The sequence below is a fragment of the Tamandua tetradactyla genome, chromosome 11 (assembly GCF_023851605.1).
Source record: "Tamandua tetradactyla isolate mTamTet1 chromosome 11, mTamTet1.pri, whole genome shotgun sequence".
In the NCBI taxonomy this organism is placed as follows: domain Eukaryota; kingdom Metazoa; phylum Chordata; class Mammalia; order Pilosa; family Myrmecophagidae; genus Tamandua; species Tamandua tetradactyla.
In genome coordinates this window covers 83,756,969-83,776,065 of record NC_135337.1, presented here as the reverse complement: position 1 = coordinate 83,776,065, position 19,097 = coordinate 83,756,969, and the positions used below count along the sequence as shown (strand labels likewise).

General features: G+C 52.2%; 1 protein-coding gene and 1 long non-coding RNA gene across 9 annotated transcripts in view; one reads left to right on the top strand and one right to left on the bottom strand.

The window, feature by feature from the left end:
* Positions 1–19,097, bottom strand: part of ARHGEF18 (Rho/Rac guanine nucleotide exchange factor 18) — a 126,888-nt gene that overhangs the window by 96,470 nt on the left and 11,321 nt on the right. For 5 of the 7 annotated variants that reach the window (XM_077121451.1, XM_077121450.1, XM_077121453.1 and 2 more), the window contains exons 2-10: positions 17,887–18,023; positions 10,864–11,120; positions 9,795–9,945; positions 9,059–9,173; positions 8,353–8,410; positions 7,974–8,018; positions 7,593–7,670; positions 6,570–6,672; positions 6,248–6,389 (exon numbers count right to left, since the gene is read on the bottom strand). In XM_077121451.1, the coding sequence (XP_076977566.1) occupies positions 6,248–6,389; positions 6,570–6,672; positions 7,593–7,670; positions 7,974–8,018; positions 8,353–8,410; positions 9,059–9,173; positions 9,795–9,945; positions 10,864–11,120; positions 17,887–18,023 (1,086 nt within the window). Of the gene's footprint in view, positions 1–4; positions 89–6,247; positions 6,390–6,569; positions 6,673–7,592; positions 7,671–7,973; positions 8,019–8,352; positions 8,411–9,058; positions 9,174–9,794; positions 9,946–10,863; positions 11,121–17,886; positions 18,024–19,097 lie in introns of those variants that run through there. The other 2 variants (XM_077121455.1, XM_077121454.1) reach the window with 2 other exon arrangements.
* Positions 232–18,515, top strand: LOC143650560 (uncharacterized). Of its 2 annotated transcripts, none has more exons than XR_013159602.1 (3): positions 232–310; positions 2,113–2,226; positions 17,879–18,515. It is a non-coding gene; the product is annotated as an uncharacterized LOC143650560 (long non-coding RNA). The 2 variants fall into 2 exon arrangements; XR_013159603.1 differs by lacking the exon at positions 17,879–18,515 and adding an exon at positions 10,328–12,642.

The window sequence follows — 19,097 nt, the reverse complement described above, 5'->3', positions numbered from 1 at the left end:
TCACCTCGGGCCGGTGCCCCGCAGGCCGCTCACTGCCCGCTCCCGCCGCGGCCGCCCGGCCTGTCCCGATCCACAGCAGCCCAGAGCTCCGGGCCGGAAGTGGGGTACCGCGCGCCCCGCGCTGCGCAGGCGCGGCCCCGCCCCTGGGGGCGGGTTAGAGAACGTGAGCCCGGAAGGAGGTGGGCCAGAGGGCGTGAACCCGGAAGGGGGCGTGGCCTCGAGGATCCGGCGGCCCCTGGAACCCCTCGCCTTGCCCCGGAACCCGGAGTGGCGGGGAGGGGGTGGGAACCGAAGGGAGCGAGTCCTTGCGGTGAGGCGGAGATCTGAGTTTGGGGTCGGCGGGATTGGAGATCAGTGGGGCTGGGAGCGTTCTGAGGGGGTGGGGTCAACGGCGACTTAGGGAGTCAGGGGGCAGCGGGCTTGGGGGCGCGTAAGAAGAGCGAGTCCGAGAATGCGGGAAGTCTGAGGAGGAGGTCCAAGAGATGGGGAGTGGGTCTCCCGCGAAGGAGAAAATGGAAAGAGCTTCGGAGGGATGGGAGGGAGGGAGTAGGCAGGATAGGGGGTGATTGAAGGGATACAACAGGGCTGGGTGGACCCAGGAGCAATGTAGACCACAGAAGGGAAGGTCTGGGGAAAACGAGGATGATACCTCCCAGGTGTACCCAGTCACCCCAACATAGGTCCCATCAGACACCCTAAACACACACCAGACATCCATGCAGGTGCCAAAACAGCACAGAACAGGCTTTCAGGCACTACGAAATATATGTAAGGACCATGTAGGTCCATCACATACCCCAAATTAGTATTCAGAACCTGAAAATCATGCCAAATATCCCCAAAGTACCAGACTCCACCTAAGAGCCATGACATATCCCCTGACAGGCTTTCAGACGCATGGAAACTTATCAGAGACCCTACATGGGAGCTTTCAGATACTGATACCCCCGAATGCATGCCAAATATTCCCAACACAGATGCTGTCAGATACTCCCAAACAGGTGTTCAGAATCTGAAGCATGTGCCAAACACCTGGTATGGGGGTTATTATTAGACACTTGTAGACATGCCATTGGACTCTCCCAGAGCTAGCTTCCTCTCAGGTGCCAGTCAGATATCCCTGTTTATTCAATCTGGGTTGACAATTGGGCAATAACCAGGAGTGGAGCCAAGCAGCTCTTAGCAGAGTTCAAGGCTGGTCGATCAGACCAAAAGGATCTCCCAAAACCAATTCAAAACATGTACCAGGTAGGGTCCAGAGCCCACAGTTCAAAAGCAAGGGGACTGGGTCCCCAAACCAGTCTTGTTCACTAGCATGCCAGTGTCTCCTGTTTAAATTCAGTCTTCATGGTCAAGAGAGAGAGCATGTCCAGAGAATTATAGGTTCCAGAAGTGAAGAGACAGGCTTTATCAGACACACTACCCCAAATGAGGTTAGCAGTCCCAATACAGGTATTTCTGAGACCTTAATCATTCAAGACATGTTGATTCTGTGAATTGCTATGACTTTTGGACTTCATTCCAAAGGCAATGAGGAGCTAGTGAAGATTTTAAGCAAGAAGGGTGGGGTGATTAGGTTAGCATTGAAATGCAATGAAAGTCTCCCCGTTGCTGCAGTGTGAAGAGTAAATTATTAGCAAGGCTAGCTTAGAGGCTCTTGAGTGGGGCTGGTAGCTTGGAAAGATTAGTGATGATTGAGAAAATGGAATGCACTCAAGAATGATTTTAGGAGACACCAATGTCTAATCCCTGGTTCCTCATTTCTGTAGCCACCTTGGTTATAGAAACTTTCAGGTTGACACAGCTTCCTTAAATGTAGAAACCCACTTTGTCAAGAGACTGGCAGGAAGGAGACAAAGTCACTTATCTTTGTTTTCTCCATCCAACCATTCTGCATTTATCCAGTCCTTACCACGGGCCTGGAACTCTGCTAAGCGCTATACAGACACAAGGAACTTAGATCTAGGTCAGGGGTTCCCAGTCTTGGCTCTGTCGACATTTGGGGCTGGATAATTCTCTGTTGTGGGGATCTCCTGTGCACTGTAAGCTGTCGAGCCCCATCTCTGGCCTCCCATCAGAAATCCTTAGCATCCCCAATCTTGACATTGCCAGATGTCCCCTGTGGGAACAAAACTGTCCTTGGTGGAGAAGGAACTGGTCTAAGAGACACTCAGTAATCTAACGCAGCCTTCCTGGGAGAGGTGTGTCCGAACTTTGTCTTAAAGGGTGAGTAAGAGTTGGGTGGCAGGGGGAGTTCCAGGAACAGTGCTCAAGGAACAAGGCACAGGTGACATGCATGGACAGCCATGGAACTTTGGGGTGGCTGGGCAGGGGAGTCTGGGGTGGCTGAGTTGTGGAAGAGGAGGATGAGAGGGTAGGCGGGGTCAGACTACAAGGGGTCTGAAAGGTCAAGGCCAGGAACGGGACCGTCTGGAATGTTTCTGTGAGCAGGGCTGGTCTCTGGGAAAGCATCTCATCTTTAACCCTGGAGACGCACCTTCCATAATTGCCTGAAGTATGACTCATTTGTTATTCCATTTAACTTTCTGTGAGTCTGCTTCTTTTATGGGACAGACAATAGTATCTGACTTTGAATACCTTCAGCAGTAGGTAGGCCTGTAATGTGTTAGGCCTGACAGGTGCTGCTCTTGGTCTGTTGGGAGGGAGCCAGCCATTCTGGCTCCACCTGCCTCCTAAGAGTGATTTAGAGACTGGCTTTACCTCTAACTGGCTGAATGACTTTGGACAATAACACGCATAGTTACCATGGTGATGATGATGATGATGGTAGAAGCCACTTGTTATAACCAGCACCATGCCAAGTGCTAACCAGATCATCTCTTTTACACAAATTTAAATCTTCCTTTGATCTCAAAGGGTTATCCTGAAAAGCAAATGACATATCCAGGAGGCAGACAGGGTGGACTAGGCTTAGGGACTAACTTCCAAAGAATAATTAGGGAAATGGAAAAAATCGTAACTTTCAGTGAAGAAGCCTGGCAGGTTTGACCTTAGTCAAGCAATGAAGGTTAACATGGCTGTGATGTCATGTTGCTCTCAGGGTTCCCCCTGATATGGTAAGATGAGAGAGAGGTATTCTTCCCCAAAACCCTAATTTTGAGAAAACATCAGACATACCTGGACTAGGGAATATTCTATAGGACACACAGCTAATGCTTCTCAAGGGTGTTCATGACCTACATGGAAAGATTGAGAAACTGTCACAGACCAGAGGAGGCAAGGGAGACTTGATGGTTATATGTGGTATAGTATCTTGGATTGGATCGTGGAACAGAAAGAGCATCTCAGTGGAAAAACTGGTGAAATCGGAATTATATCCATAGTTGGTTAAGATCCTTGGATCCCAGTTGCTTCCTAAGTTGGGACAAATGTACTATGGTTATGTACCAGGAGAGGTTGGGTCAAATGTGTATGGGAACCCTCTCCAATCTCTACAGTCAAATGGCTTGGTGTGGCCATGCCCTGCTGACCAGGAGCTCAGACTCTGAGTTCCAATCCTAACTCTGGAATCCTAGACAAGAGCTTCAGCTTCTTTGGACCTCAGTTTCCTTGTCTGTACAAAAGGGAAAATATCATACCTAGCATACAGAGTTATGAGGAGGGCATTGAGTAAATCCATTGAAAGGACATCGGGTGTTGGGGATATTATAAGTACTCGGGATGGTTATGTCGCCCATTCTTATTATTGATGTAAAACCTGGGATTGTAAAGGGACAGTTTAAACAGTCCCTGTTTGAACTCTGTTAAGGCCACATCTGTAAAGGGCTTATTGATCTACAGGATACTGTAAGTCAGTCCCCTGGGTCATCCTTGCTGCTGGATAATTTAGTTCGGGGGTCAGCGTCCTTACTGCATCAAGAGCCAGAGAGTAAATATTTTCCACTTCCCGGGGCATGCCCCAAACTACTCAGCGCCGGTGTTGTAAGCATGAAGGCAGCCAAAGGCAATGTGTTAGCAAATGGGTGTGACTGGGCTCCAACAGAACTTGATATGTGGACACTGAAATTTGTGTCCACATATCATATAATTTTCATGTATCACAAAACGTTATTCCCCTACCATCGAAAAATGTAAGAATTATTCTTAGCTTTGCAGCCATATAAAAACAGCTGGTGGGTGGGACTTAGCCTGCTGGTTCTGGTTTGTTAACCCCTGACCCAGCCAATTGTTGGTAGACCTTTCGGAGGTCGCATGTTCCATTTGAGCATTTGATGTAACTGTTGGGCCCTCAAAAAAATGCAAAAACGAGGACAGATTTTGCCTCCAACTTCAGGGGCTCCATGGTCCCCCAGAGACCCTTCAGGAAAGTTTGTGATTGCTGGAAGTTATCCAACCCAAGAGCTGATGCAGGCATGGCCTGGGCCACAGTCCAAATGAAAAAAGGGACCTGGGCAGCAATGGGGAGCGCACCCCCTCACAGAGCAGGCAGCTAAAGCCTGATGGTTCAGGAAAGGGTCTCCATGGTGGTTGGATTTGCAGAAGGCAAGCCCAGTGTTGGTCAAGGAGTTTCAAAGTCCTATGGGAAAGATGGATCAGAAAGAGGTAGGCTGGCATGATGGGAAAGCCTGAATGTTTTGATGTGAAGCAAGTTATTGCTGATTTCTCGCTCCACTCCAGGCACACCTTTCTCCTTGCTGCAGGCACCCTTCTGCCTCAGGGCCTTAGCTCCTACCACCTGGATACCCTTCTTCGCACAGCCCCAGGGCTCTTCTCTCACCTGCACCAATTTGACTCCCAGGGGACATTTAGCAACTTCTGGATTCATTTTTGGTAGCCCTTACCTGGGGGAGAGTGGTACTGGCTTCTAATGGGTAGAGACCAGGGATGCTGCTAAACATCTTTCAATGCACACCTACCACTGCAGAGAATTATCTGCCCCCAAATGTTAGTAATGCTGAGGTTGAGAAGCCCTGCGTGTGAGCTATGCTTTGCACACTCCAAGGTCATATACATGACTTGGGGATCTTGTTAAAATGAAGATTCTGTTTCAATTGGTCAAAAGGTGGGGCTATTTAAGGGACAGACAATAGTAACAAGTTCCCAAGTGATGTGATGCTGCAGCTTCATGGACCGTACTTTGAAGAGGACCTCACTTTGAGGTTTAAGACATCAGAATCTTTTTGAGAGGCAAAGGAAAAGCAGGAAGATAATTGATGGATGGGATAAGAAAGGAACCAGCAGTATCGAGAAGTAGCTCAGCCTTGATCTGCTAAAGCAAGGGCAACTTTTGGCCTGGCCCTTCCTTCTGCCAGCCTCCCCCTGCCTCTCAACTCTGACACCTGAGATCAGTCTCCTGGGGGCTCAGCCCTGTGCCTCTAGAATAGCCCTATATCCAGCACACCTCATCCCCTGCAGCGGAGAACACGATGAGGGGAGAGACAGGTTCCAAGGCTGTCAGGACACTGAAGACGTTTCGAAGGCTTTTCACACCAGCTTCGGCTGAAGACAATTCTTGTATTGATTGTAAAGCTGGTGATTGCCAAATGGAAAGAAAGCTCAAAAATGGGACGGCCCTGACGGCAGCAGCAGCAGCTAGCCAGGGCCCCAGAGGCTCCCAGTCTGCAAACAGGACTCCAAAACAAGGGAGGAAGGAGGAAGGAGGAAAATACCCATAGGAGAGTCGGTAAAAAAAAAGCAAAACCTGTAGCTCAGGTCCTGCAGAGGCGCCCCGCCCGCTGGTGAAGACAGCGCCTCCACTCTGCCCCCACCCCAGGGGACATTGGACAGTGGCTAGAGACATTGTTGGTTGCCTCAACTGGGGCAATCCCACCGGCATCCAGTGAGTAGAGTCCTGGGAGCCTGCTCAATATCCTAAAATGCACAGATCAGCTCCCACATGCCAAAGAATTATCCAGCCCGCCATGCTAACCCTTTCCTTTACACCCTGCCCCCAAGAGCCCGGTGAAGCAGGAAACAACTGCCCAAGTCCACATTTTGGCAGGAGGACTTTTTGCAACAATGAGGACAACTGGAATTTCAAAGGAATCTTTTGCCAACCCTGAGTTAGCTCAATGGCCCCTGCCCTTTGGGCGGATGCCTCGTGCTCTTTAAGGGAGCCAAGACCTGCCCATGTTTGGCCCTCGCAAAATGGAAGGAGGATACATAGAGCAGAGAGGCCGCGAGAGTGACTTAAAGGGAGTGAAGAAGGGAAGGCGGTTCCCACGCCACAGAGGCCCAAAGCCTGGCGGTGGGCAGGGGTGGGGGCGGGGGTGGGGGGGAGACTCACCCGAGCTCAGGAATGGTTTGCCACACAGGGGACAGTTGGAGTGGCCGTCGTAGGTTCCTTTCACCAGCTGGTGCCCACTGACGCATTCCCGCCTCTCTCGGGAGTCCTGTGCCTTTTCCTTCTGATGCGCCGGGCTCTTACCCTGCAAGGGGCGGGAGGTGGGTTTAGGGTGTGCTGCGCAGCCAGCTAGCCTTGAATCACAGGGCTCCTGGGTGGGGGCACCCTGGGCATTGGAAAAGGCAGAGGGGGGGCCCAGCGGGGAAGATTGATGGGTGCTGTTGGCGGGGGACCCCTCCAGGCCACCCCGGCTCGGCCCCCTGACCTTCTCCTTCTGCCTGGTGACCCGGCTGCGCAGGGAGCTCAGGCTGCGCTTCACCCTGGCACCTCTGGCACCTCGCTCAATCTTGCTGCTGCAGTCGTCGCTCCTGGGGGGGCGGGGAGGGAAGGTTGAGGAGGAGGGGGCTGCAGGCCCGGGCAGCTGTTTTCCGAGCCAGCCCCGTGGTTCACCCCTGGAATCCTTCTGGAATCTGTCTCCCTGTGGCCTCCTGGTCCCGCTTTCACTTTTCTGGGTCCCTGACTTCCTCTTTGTCACTCATTCATTCAACAGACATGTATAAATGTTGGCAAAATTGCAGGAACCGTGGGATGCCATAAGCTCGGGTCCCTGAGGGCCCCGGGGCTGGAAATTGCAGCTCTGTCCACTTCTGATGCCTCCCTTTGATTCACACATCCCCTCAATCCCCCCATATCTACCCAGCCTATAAATCCTGTCCCTTCTTCCTGGGGAATATCTCTCAACCCACCTCCCCTCCCTATGCTCCATCCCCAGACACCTTGCTTCCTCTGGTTTATCATAATACCCTCATTTAATCAATATATATTAAGTGGGTGACAAATGTGCCTGACATAGTCCCTAGTCCTCGCGGCATCTATTCCCTCCAGTCCCCAACCCACCCCAGCCCTATCTTTCCTCCCCATTGACCAGAGAACAGATTAGGTCTGAAGCCCCTTCCACACCTTAGGATAAAGGCCATGCTCCTTAGGTTTATCCTACTAAGCACCACCCTGACACTGTTCCTTGGGTTTGTAGTTCCCCTGAGGCACTGATTTCTCCCCTCCCCACCTGGCCATCTCTGCGTATTGCAAACTCCTGCTCTTCCTTCGGGACCCCATTCAAGCTGTCACCTCCTCCAGGAAGTCTTCCTGGTGGTTCCAGGGAGAGGACGGGGTGGCCCCAGCTCCTGTTCCCAGCCCAGCGCCATGCATAGCAGGCCATTGGTAAATGCTTGTGTGAACCCAATGGCTGTCCCACCTGCAGCCCCCACCTAAGCAGCTCTGTACTTACTCAGACAGGAACTCAAACCACGTGATGCTCGAGGGGGGTCTTCCCGGACTGACAGACAGGTGGGCCCTCTGCCGGGCCCTGCAGGGACAGAGGGGGACACACCTGAGTTAGCACCCCTGAGGCAGCACCTCACAGAGATCACCCACCTCTGTCTCACCTCACATCTCCCCAGCCTGTCCCCCACACCTGGCCTCTTCCACATCTGGCCTCTCCCACACTTGCCCCCCCAAACCTGTCCTCCCCTCACCTGTCCACCCCACACCTGTACTTCTCCACTCCTGTCTTCCCCTGCATGTCGCTCTCACAGCAATTCATCCCATACTTGTCCCTTACATCTGTCCCCATGCCTGTGTTCTCACACCTGGCCCCTTTCCCACTTACCCATGGTACTGCTTGAGTTCTTGGAGTACCTGCTGGACGATTAGCCTGCAGGGAGGAAATCAAAACAGCCCACAGTTACCCAGATCACAGAAGCCTCCCCCAACATGAGCCACGATGGCCCTTCCAGAGCCCTAGGTCCTGATTCAAGCCATAAGCGGCAGCCCCAGCCCCTCCCCTGATGCTGTGATCAGCTCATTTCTGGCAGGGTCCGCCCTTCCGCTGGGAGAAGAATGGTGTAGGAGAGAAAACCCAGGTCATGGAGACTTGGGGGGACAGAGAAGCTGGGCCTGGTCACTTACAGGCAAGCAGCTACCACACTCCCCCCCACACCTCTTAGTAAGAGGATCTGTCCCTCCCCGCCTTGGGGGTGGGCACTTACACGTGGTCCGGCTCCACGTGGTCCTTTTCCATGCACTCCAGTTCTGGCGGTTCTAGGCCTGTAAGCAGCCCCCAGCCCAGGAGGCACAGGGGTCAGGGGCGTCCCCGGCAGGACCAGCCCTGCCTGGACCCTCCCTGTCTCCACCCTGCAGAACCGGGGGCCATTCAGCCGGAGCTTTCGGCTCTCAGGAAGAAGGGGAAAGAAGGAAGGCAGAGCCCCAGTGCCCCTTGAGTATTTATGAAGGTGCTACTTGCGTTATATGAAGGACCCATACTTATTGCCCCCTTCGTAGGGAGGGAGAAATGAAGGCTCATTGACTTGCTAGAAAGTGGCAGAGTTGGGTTTCAACAGTATGTCGGTCTGACCCCGGAGAGATGCACGTTCTGCCAACAGAGACTCTTTAGGGAGATAAGGAAGAGGTAGAGGCAAAGAGAAGAGAGTCCTGGGTGGGGTGGGGCTGGGGGGGTAAGGAACAGTCCTACCTGACTGGAGGCCCCCGGGGAGAGGGGCTGGAGACCCTCCCCTAGCTGGGCCCCCAGGGACCCCAGCATTCTGCTCAGATCCTGCCCAGGAGACTCTAACTCCCCAAGTGCCTTTCCCTTCTTAGGGGACCCTCCAGCAGAATTGTCTCCTGCTAGCCAACCCCCACCCCCCACCCCTCCACTCCCTGCCTCCTCTGATAGAGGGAACCCCCCAGGCTGGGCACCTTGAGCTGCTGGAATAGGCACATCCAAATCCTGCCTGATTTTCAGGGAGTTGCTCTCCTCGAAGGACACAGGAACCGAGCGTGACCTCACTCTTTTCTCGGAGCTGTCACATTCCTGCAGGGAATAAGTGTCTCAATAAGCCAAGCCTGGGAGGCCCCCTGTCTGCAGGCAGGGCACAGGGCCACATCTACAGGACCTGAAGACACACTCTCTGTAGCCACAGGCTGCAAGAGTGACCACTGAAAGCAAGATGACCTCTGCTCCCCATCCCCACTCCTCCAGCCATGGGCTATGGGGCAGGAACCCCGGCCCAGGCCTTTCTCCAAAGCTGTGGGTGGGCTGGAGCCTCCCCCTCCCCAGCCACCAGCTGTGTGTCATCCAGGCCAAGGGTCCACCCCCACCACTGCAGGCTGGAGTCCCCAGCCACAGGCTCTAGATGTGGTCAGGAATTCCACCCCCCAACCCCCACCGTGTCAGGTCATGGAACCCCCACCCCCAGCATGGGTTGCAGTTACATCAAGCATCCCCACCATGCGATGCCCCAGGAAAGAATCCCTCCAGCCTGGACCGGGATCTCAGACTCAGAGGTCCCCACGTGTGACCACTCCTACGCCTGGCAAGGCCTCCCCGCCCCCCCTACCCCCCCACCTGGCCACGAATGGGAAGTGCCCTCAGCACCCGTTCCTGGCCTCAGAGGAAATGATATTGTCAGGAGGGGCTGCAGCTTACACCCACCTTGCCTTCGTGCTCTGCGGTATTCCCACCCCCAGCCAGACACCCTTGGGTCCAGGCCTGCAGCCCCTCTCCAGGCAGGTTCAGAGCAAGGCTAGCCAGTGTCCGAGGGAGACAGGGTCCCTCATCCGCAGCTGAGGCATCAAGGCTGATCCTGGGAGAGAGCGGGAGGGTGCCACGGGCTTCAGCAGGTCTTGCCCACCCGGCTAGTGCCAGACAGGGGAGGGCTTGGGGGGGACCTGCAGGTGAGCCTTGCGTAACAGGGAGGGGCAGGCAGGGTACAAATGGAGCCCAGCTCCCCAACATTGGAGGGGTGGCCTGGGAGGTGCTGCCTAAGGGACGGGTCTGAAGTTGCATTTGCATAGCTGTCCCACCATTTTCACCCAGACTGGATTTTTATTTGGGGCAGCTTGGGAGGGGTTAATGGAGATGGGGGTGGCGAGGTACCCCCACCGCTGTTTTTGGTGCTACCTCTGTGGGTTTGGCAAATTGAGCACACATCTATTTTTTTTTGGGGGGGGGGGTATGTGGTCCAGGAATCAAACCCAGGTCTCCTGCATGGAAGGCGAGCATTCTACCACAAAACCACCCGTCTGCCCCAGGATCTGCATTTTGATCAGAAGAAGTGCATCTTTGCACATGTGCCCTTGGGGTGCAAGTCTCATGTTTCGGCTTGTGCATGTCTGATCAGGGTGAGTGTGCAAAGTTTGCTGGGTTGGGCATGGATGTGGGCATGGGGGAGTGTGCGGGAGGGCAAGGGTGCATTTCAGGTTCACCTCTGCCTGCAACGTGTGTGTGCAATCTGCAGTTTGGGCCTGGGCACATTCGCTCAGCGTGTGCTTGTGTTTGCCTGTGCCCGCGGATTTGTGCACCCCACTTCACTCTGTGCATACCAGAAGAGGGGCTTCCGGGCTGGCTCCTGACAGTGCAAATGCCCGTGGTGACCCCTGAGCTGGACAGTTCATATGCAGGGTGGTGGTGTGTCCTGGGGCTTGGGGCCCTGGCCTCCCAGGCCCCCCCCGACCTGTCCTGGGGGAGTGTCCCAGAAGGCGAGTGGCCGTGGGGAACTGACCTCTGCCAGCTTTCTGAGCAGCTCCGAGACCTCTCCCAGCTGCGCCTTCGCTGCTCGCCTGGGGCCCCTGCCAGGCTGGAGGAGGGTGCCTCCCGTTCGGCCTCTTTAGGGGCGCCACTGCCCCCAGGCACCCCAGGCTGGCTGGGGGAAGGGGCTTCAAAGACCAGGTCCTGGAGAAACTTGCTGCCCTGGAGAGACCCCAAGTCCAGGCTGAGGTCTTCTGCACTCTCGCTGAGCCGCCCGGGAACGCCATCCTCCTGTGGACCGATGGAGAGAAGAAGGCATTGATGGGGGTGGGGTGAAGGAAAATCTGGTCTCCCACTCCCCAACACCCATCTCACACCCACCCAAGACAGGTAGCGTGGAGGGGAGGGAGGGGCGTTTACCCCCAGCTCTCTAACCTTGGGTTACACTTATCCCCCCAAAAGGAGTGGGAAGTCTGTCCTTCCAAGAAACAATCCTCCTACTTCTTAGTCCTGATTGAGCGTCTCACTTTGCTAGTTTCAGTCTGACCATCCTTCTGAAATGGGCATAACAACTCCCAACCCGTCCAGCTCACCAGCTGGTTTTCAGGCTCACGTAAGCTCCTAAGAGCCTGTGAACGCAATTTGCCAAAGCTCTGCCTGGAGGTAAGTCACCCTCCAATGTCAAAGGTGTAATTTCAGGCAGTGCCGGGGCACCTGTTCTTTTCCCTGAACTGCACTCCACCCCCACCCCCACCCCCGCTTCCCTTCTCAGAGTGGGACCAGGATGAGACAAGGGAGGCCCCAAAATGATGGGGAGCCAAGCAAAACCCCAGTAATCAAGAGAAGTGGTGTTCTAATGCAATATTTTTACAAGTTGAAATGAGTGCCGGAAGATCCGTGATGAAAGAATGATCAAAAACCTAATGATGACAGGGTTGGACCCCCTCCCCCACCTCCGTTTGGATGATTTACCTCTCGTTCTCCTGAGCCAGGACAGATAGGGAAGGAAGGAGGGGGAAGTGACCCTAAGGCTCATAACAAGAAGTTGTTTGTGGCACACACACACCTCCCCTTGCACACCTGGTGCTTACTCAAGTTGGCGCTCAAAAAGAACCAATGGAAAGGGCAGCTCATCGATCCCTTATCTGCAGAATCAGAGAGGGTGTGGGCCCCCTCCAAGTCCTTACAATGCTGGCATCCCAGCCACAGAGGTCTTCTCCTTTGGCGAACACTCCGGCTCACCCCCTTAGAGCATTAAAGTTTTGGGTTGTACACACTGGAGCTGACTAGTCCTTGGATTCTTTGGCTGTACACAGCGAATAGCCCTTGAGGCTGAATCAAGGAACCCTCCCGGTGTCAGCCCCTGGTTGAAGTCTCAACTCCTCCAAGAATTTCCGGGGCTCTAGGGCATCGAGCTTATTAAACCCTTCGGTTGTACTTGCTGACTAGTCCTTGAATTCTTTCCCGCGACCAAGTCAAGAACCCTCACCGCAGGAGCCCTTGGTTGAGACTTCCCGGGGCGTCTGTCATCCCTTCCTCCAGACCTGGTCCTGCTCCCTCCTGCCAGGGTGGAGTGGGAGATGATCAGACCCCTCGATGCTTTCCCCTCCCCACAGATCAAAGCCCAAGCTTGCTAGCACCACACAAAAGGGTCCAAGTTCTGCTGTGTCCTGCCTCTGGTTCCCTCTGCAGCCTCATCTCCCACCCACCTGGGAGACAGAAATGTGCTAGGTACCATTAGACCCTGAGATATGCAGGTGTGGTTGTTGACACAGCAGCAATTTCCCCAAGCACCCCTGAGAGTACACCATTCCTAAACCCATAGCAGCTCCAGCAGGGGGCACTGCTATTCCACTTCCAGAGCCCTGGGCCACACAGCCAGTAAATGGTACAGCCAGACTCAAACTCAGATCTGTCTGAATCTAAGTCCTTTGCTCTTCTATGCTCTTCCACTCCTCTCTCTATATTTCTTTCCCCTCTGCTGCCTTTTTCCTTCTCTCTTTCACCCTCCCAGCCCTTGTGTTTCTCATTCTCACCAGCCAGGGCCCCTGCCTTTCCTTCTCTTTGGAAAACCTCTTTCTTCAGCCCACCCAGGATTTGCCTGGTGAACTCCTGTTCATCCTTCAAAACCCAGGCTTGGCATGCCCTCTTGGCTGCCTTCCTGACTCCTCAAAGCTGAGTGAGGTGGTCTCCTCTGGGTTGTCAAGGCCTGCAGGTCAGGGATTGTCCTCAGATAGGGTTTGGTGGGTAATGGGGATGGGTGGGCCTGTCCCATTGTCCCTGATGAGGCCAGTGCTGAGACATGGCCTTAGGCAATCGTGAGCTCAGGCAGCCCTTGCTGGGCTGACCCAATTGGTGCTGTCCAGCTATCTACTGAGAGGACCTGACCCGCTTCATGAAATCTATAAGAGGACTCCAGGAAAGGATTGCCAGTTGAAATTTAGTGGGCCAGGTTACATTTGAATTTCAGATGAATGAGGAACAGTATTTTAAGGAAAAGTATACCCCAACATTGCAATATCTGAATTTCACATTTAACCAGGCAGCTTGTAATTTTATTTGCTAAATCTGCCAACCCTACCTTGGGACAAATACATCAGGGGAGATCATCTTTTATCAGGTGATGGGGGGACGGGGGGACCCCTGCCAAAGCTTGGCTTGGGACATTTGAAAAGGAGCTTGCAATTTGAGGTAGAAAATACCCACCAACTGAAAGGCAGGACCTTGGGACAGCTGTAGATGTCGGCTGGCAGGAGCCAGGTGGCAGTGTCCACAGCTGCCTTGAGATGGGGCAGGCTGAGCCAGGGAGGGTCTGGCCTTTTTCTCTGACTTCACCCACTTTGATTTCTCTGCAGCTTTTGTCCCCTCCAACTCTCCCTTCTCCTTGTGGCTCTATCCTTGTTTCCTTCCCACCTCACTGGCTGCTGCTTCTCTGCCTCCTCTTCCTCACCTTCTTCTCTCTGTGCCCTGTTTTACCCTGAGCCATCTCTTCTGCTTCTTCACTCTCTGCCTAAATACCCACATCTCCGTCTCCGGCTGGTCCGGCTTCGCTGAGTCTGTGGCAGCTCCCCCGCAGCCTCTCCATTTCCATCCAAGGTGCCTGAGCCACCGCCTGCTGATCCAGGTCCCCGCTACCCCTGACAAAAAGGTTTCCTTATGTCTCTGGATTTCATCTTCCCGTAAAAATAAACACGTCAGGACAGCCTCTTGGCCTGGGTTGGTTCTTGCCATTCTCCCTCCAGCTTCTGGCCTCCTTCAAAGGGAGCACAGCCTGTCCTTGCTGCCTGCCAGCAGGTACACTGGGGGTGGGGTGGGGCGAGGAGGGGCCCCTGTGCTTCACTCAGAAGTTATACCTTTCCTCCAGCACTTACTGGGTGAGAAAAGACAGGAGCTGGCCCAATGGGGACCTTTCCAGACATTTGACTGCACATTGTATGCTGTCCCTGACACCCCCCAGAGAGGATGCAATAAATCCAGGCTACGATTTCTGGGATCTGGGGATCCCTGGGGGATGGGCTTCTCCAGTGGAGCCAAAGGAGAAATATCCCAGGGCTTCACTGTGTGCAGTTTTAGCGAGTACGTGGATAAACTGTACAAAAACTGCAAATAGACAGCACAATAATACCTAACTGTAAAGTAATCATGTTAAAACACTGAATGAAGCTGCATCTGAGCTATAGGTTTTTTTTTTTTACTATTATTATTACTTTTATTTTTTTTCTCCATATTAACATTCTATATCTTTTTCTGTTGTGTTGCTAGTTCTTCTAAACCGATGCAAATGTACTAAGAAACGATGATCATGCATCTATGTGATGATGTTAAGAATTACTGAGTGCATATGTAGAATGGTATGATTTCTAAATGTTGGGTTAATTTCTTTTTTTCCCATTAATTAATGATAAAAAAGAGAAAAGAAAGTAATATTTGAGACACAGAGGCACAGGGAAGAAAAAAAACTGCAAATAGTTATTTGTCTGGATGTACATTAGAAAAAAAAAATAGCACACTAAAACCCGCGACTTCAGGCATATGGTTTCTTTTGGTCAGTAGCATTTCTTCATGTAAAAGAGTGATGAATTCCAAACAAAATATCAAGTAAATAATATGGCAAATGGTTTGGGAATGGCTGTCTGGTAGAAGGACCTTAGTTAACGTTGGCATCCCTGCTGTAGCTTTTAGTAGCTGAGCATGCCCTCAGGCAAGTCCGTAAAGCTTCTAAGCCTCGGTATTTTCATCTCTGAAATGGGGACAATGCTACTTTCTTGTAGGATTGTTGTGCAGGTCCAAGGAGATGATGTTTGGGCTCTGCTGGGACAGTGCCTCACACATTGCAAAGCCTCGATAAGCGGCAGGAGATATTATTGTTGTACTAATATTTCATTTCTGGGCAGAAGTCAGGGCATTTTCTCAGAGCTAAGTCAATGAGAGCTCCAGACTCATTCCTCACTCTCATAGAGCTAATTGGGGAAGACAGGCAATTCAACCCAGCAATTATAATCAAGTAGGAGAATATGTTCCAGGCAGTGGGTTGGAGAAGAACCGAAAGGGAACAACTGACCCTGCCCAGAGGGTATCAGGAGGGGCTTCCTGGAGGAAGTGGCAATGAATGGAGGCCTGAGGAATGAATAGGAGCTGGTTAGGCAGAGGCTGTGAGTGAGAGCATTCCAGGCCAAAAACAAAAACAAAAACAAAGAAAGAACAGTATGTCCAGATGTTTGTGGACAGTTGAAGTCAAGCTGTGATGCAGGCCGGACATTAGCCTTGGTCAACGCCATGGGGAGCTTTGGTTGTTGTCCCAAGTTGGGCTGAGATCGAGAAGACTTTGTACCCCACCTCTGTCAGTCATCGGCTATGGACTTCCCAGCAAAAGGTGTGATCTCCATGAAGGGAGTCTTAGAGCAACTGGCAAAGGTTCTTTATGGCCACAGGTTTGGAAGATGCAAGAGTGGGGGCTGGATTGGCAGGCCAAGTAATGATTTCATCTCTAAGTTTCAGATACTAGGTGGTAGGGATGGGAGGAGGTTGCAATTTGCTTTTAGAAAGGATTGGTCACAGGGCCTGGTGACCAATGGGAGAGGGAGGGGTTGAGGAGGACAAGGCTCAGGCCTCTGGTTCTGGTGACTGAGTGGATGAAGATGGATGCAGGAAGTGGAGCAGGTTCTGGCAGGCAAAGCTCTTCCCCACACTCCCAGGCTCTCTGCTTCCCCCAGGGCCCACAGTTTCTCCATCACCATTGCATCTGCCCAGCTGCCTGCAGCCCATGGTTCCTAGCTGAGGAAGTCCAGATCCCTAGCAGGGCCCAAAACTGGACTTGAGTGTAAGCCCTATCTTTGTTTCCCCTGGACCCTTCCCATAACACCTGGGCTAATTCTGTCTTTGCTTGGGGCTCATAATCCTGCCCTGTACTGGACACTATAAAGTGCACCCAGATTCCATCTCTTCAATGTTGTCCCAGATGCTGGGAGGGCAGACGCTCATCAGCCGTCAGCCCCCTCATGGACATCACACCCTTTGCTGGGAAGTCCAAAGCCAATGACTGGTGGAGGTGGGGTGCAAAGTCTTCTCCATCTCAGCCAAACTTGGGACCACAACCAAAGCTCCCTATGGCATTAACCAAGGCTAATGTCAGGCCTGCATCACGGCTTAACTTCTCTGACTGCTCATTCCTACTTCCTTCTCCTCCTTTCCACAGCGAGGGCACCCCTTCTAAACATTCTGCACGCTGAACTCCATCTCAGAGTCTGCTTCCTGGGGAACCCAATTTGCAACGCTTGACTTTCTCAATCCTTGTCCCTGGTGGAGCTGAGCAGTGTGCCCCTCTTAACTTCTTCTTTCTCAGAATGACCCTCCTGGGTGCCTCATCCTCTATCCCAGGAGGACCTTTCCCAGAAGCATGATGGAGGGTGTCATGAGAACCTTTGCTGAGCCCTCAGTCCCAGCACCAGCCACATCATAGGGCCTGACTTAAACCATGCTCAACTGCATTTGGGGATCTCAAGCTTTCAGGGTCTTCCATTCAAGGCTGGAGCTGGGGGCCTGGAACTCATGCATGAGCTTCTAAGACACGTGCTTGGAGAAAATATAATTGGAACAGGGGGTGTGGTAGTTAGATTCAGGTGTCAACTTGATTAGGTGAAGATGCCTAGTTCTATCGCTGTGGACATGAGCCAATGGCATGTGAACCTCATCTGTTGCTGATTACATCTACAATCAGCTAGGAGGCATGCCTGCTGCAATGAATGATGTTTGATTTAATTGGCTGGTGCATAAATGAGAGAGTTCAAAGTAGCACAGCCCAAGCAGCTCAGCACACCTCAGCTCAGCACTCGCAGCTCAGCTCAGGCCTTTGGAGATGCAGAAAGGAATCACCCTGGGGAAAGTTGTTGGAACTCAGAGGCCTGGAGAGAAGGCCAGCAGAGATCATGCTGTGCCTTCCCACGTAAGAAAGAACCTCAGCTGAAAGTTAGCTGCCTTTCCTTTGAAGAATTATACGTTAACTAAATAAATCCCCTTTTATTGAAAGTCGATCTGTCTCTGGTGTGTTGCATTCTGGCAGCTAGCAAACTAGAACAGGGAGTAAGGATATAGGCTGCAGAGTCAGACTCGACTTAAATCTTGACTCTGCCACGATGGGAATTTAGGAAAGTCAGTCCATCTTTGTGTACTGAATCCATTCACTCATAATCATCCATCCATCTATCTAGCCATCGTGCATCTACCTGTCTGCTCTTCTATCCACCCATCCACTCATCCAAGCATCCATTCACTCATCCATCCATCTGTCCATCCATCCATCCATCCATCCATCCACCCACCTATCCATCTAACCAGCCAGCCATTCAGCCATCTATCCATCCTTCTGTTTTCCCCTGCCCCTTCTTGCTTCAGAGGAGATTCCATTCCCTCATATGTAAAATAGGTTAACTACTTTCCAAGTTTTTATGATGGCTTACTGAGATAATGTACATAAAGCACCTGGTAAAATGCCAGCGCTAAACAAATGGTACTTGCTCTACTGTTATCATCCTCTCCTGCCCATTTTGCAGACACCTGCCTGTTCATCCTCCATGGTGGAGAAGAAGTCTGGATTCTCAGGCCTCCAGGGTCCAGAGCAGGAGTCCCTCTTGCTGTTGCTGGATGAGGCTGCAGTCCCAGACTCAAAAGGCTGGACACGCAGCTTGGGCTCACAACCTGTGGAGAAAGGAGGGACAAAGTCAAGGCTAATCTGGAAAGGCTGAGAGGCGAGGGCCTGAATTCTGCATCTGTTGCTGTTCTCTCTGGGCATCTGTTGCTCTTTCTCATATATTAAATGGACTGTGTGGGGGTGGCACTCTCAATGATCTTTAAGCTAACATCCATGCCACCATAGCTCAATCTGAGATATTTTCCCCCTTGCAATTCTTTCCAGTGCATCATCTCTGGCAGCTATCACCAACTGATGGGTGTCAGCTCATGAGATAAATTGATTTTCGTGTTTGCTCTTGCAAAAAACTCTCATTTGATAGCCTGATGGGTCCATAGGACCAAATGCAAGTGGCCAATGCCCATGTTTGAAGTAAAGTATCTTATAATGGAACTTCAGGCTGCCTCTTCTCCCTGTATATGAAATCTCCTTACTGACCTTTGAACCAGCCCAGAGTTCCAATGACCTCTGGGCAGCATGCTATAGAGGAGAGAATAAGAACTTTGGGGTCTACAAGATTGTGCCCCTTCCCATACCTGCCACCACTAGCAGAACTTTCAGGGAGGAGGCTTTCTGAGTCTCAATGTCTTCATCTGGGAGGTGGGAAAGATGGGTACCCCTTTTCCCCCACCCACTACATTACAGCTAGAGCATATTACCCTGCTCAAATTCCTATGGAGTTTCCCTACACTTGTAGGAAGAAATCCAACCACTTGAATCCTACTAGGCTCTGCCTTTGGTGCCTTGTCCCCATTCCCAACTAATACCACCTGCATAAAGAACTCCACTCCTTTCAGAAGTCCCATCTGTCCCTCACCTCCATAGACCCTTTTGCCTCTCCTACATGTACCTCTTATTGCCTTGTCATCTGGACTCTCTTCGCCATCGACACCAATCCCTATCCCTATCCCCACTCACCATCCCCATCATCCCCACCAATGTGGGCCCCATGTCTGTTCCACATTCCAGGCCCTGCTGAAACTACGTTGGTGCAGGATGAACGTCCGGATATGAGGCTGGAGGAGTGTGATGGTCAATTTCATGTGTCAACTTGGCTAGATTATGGTGTCCAGTTGTTTGGT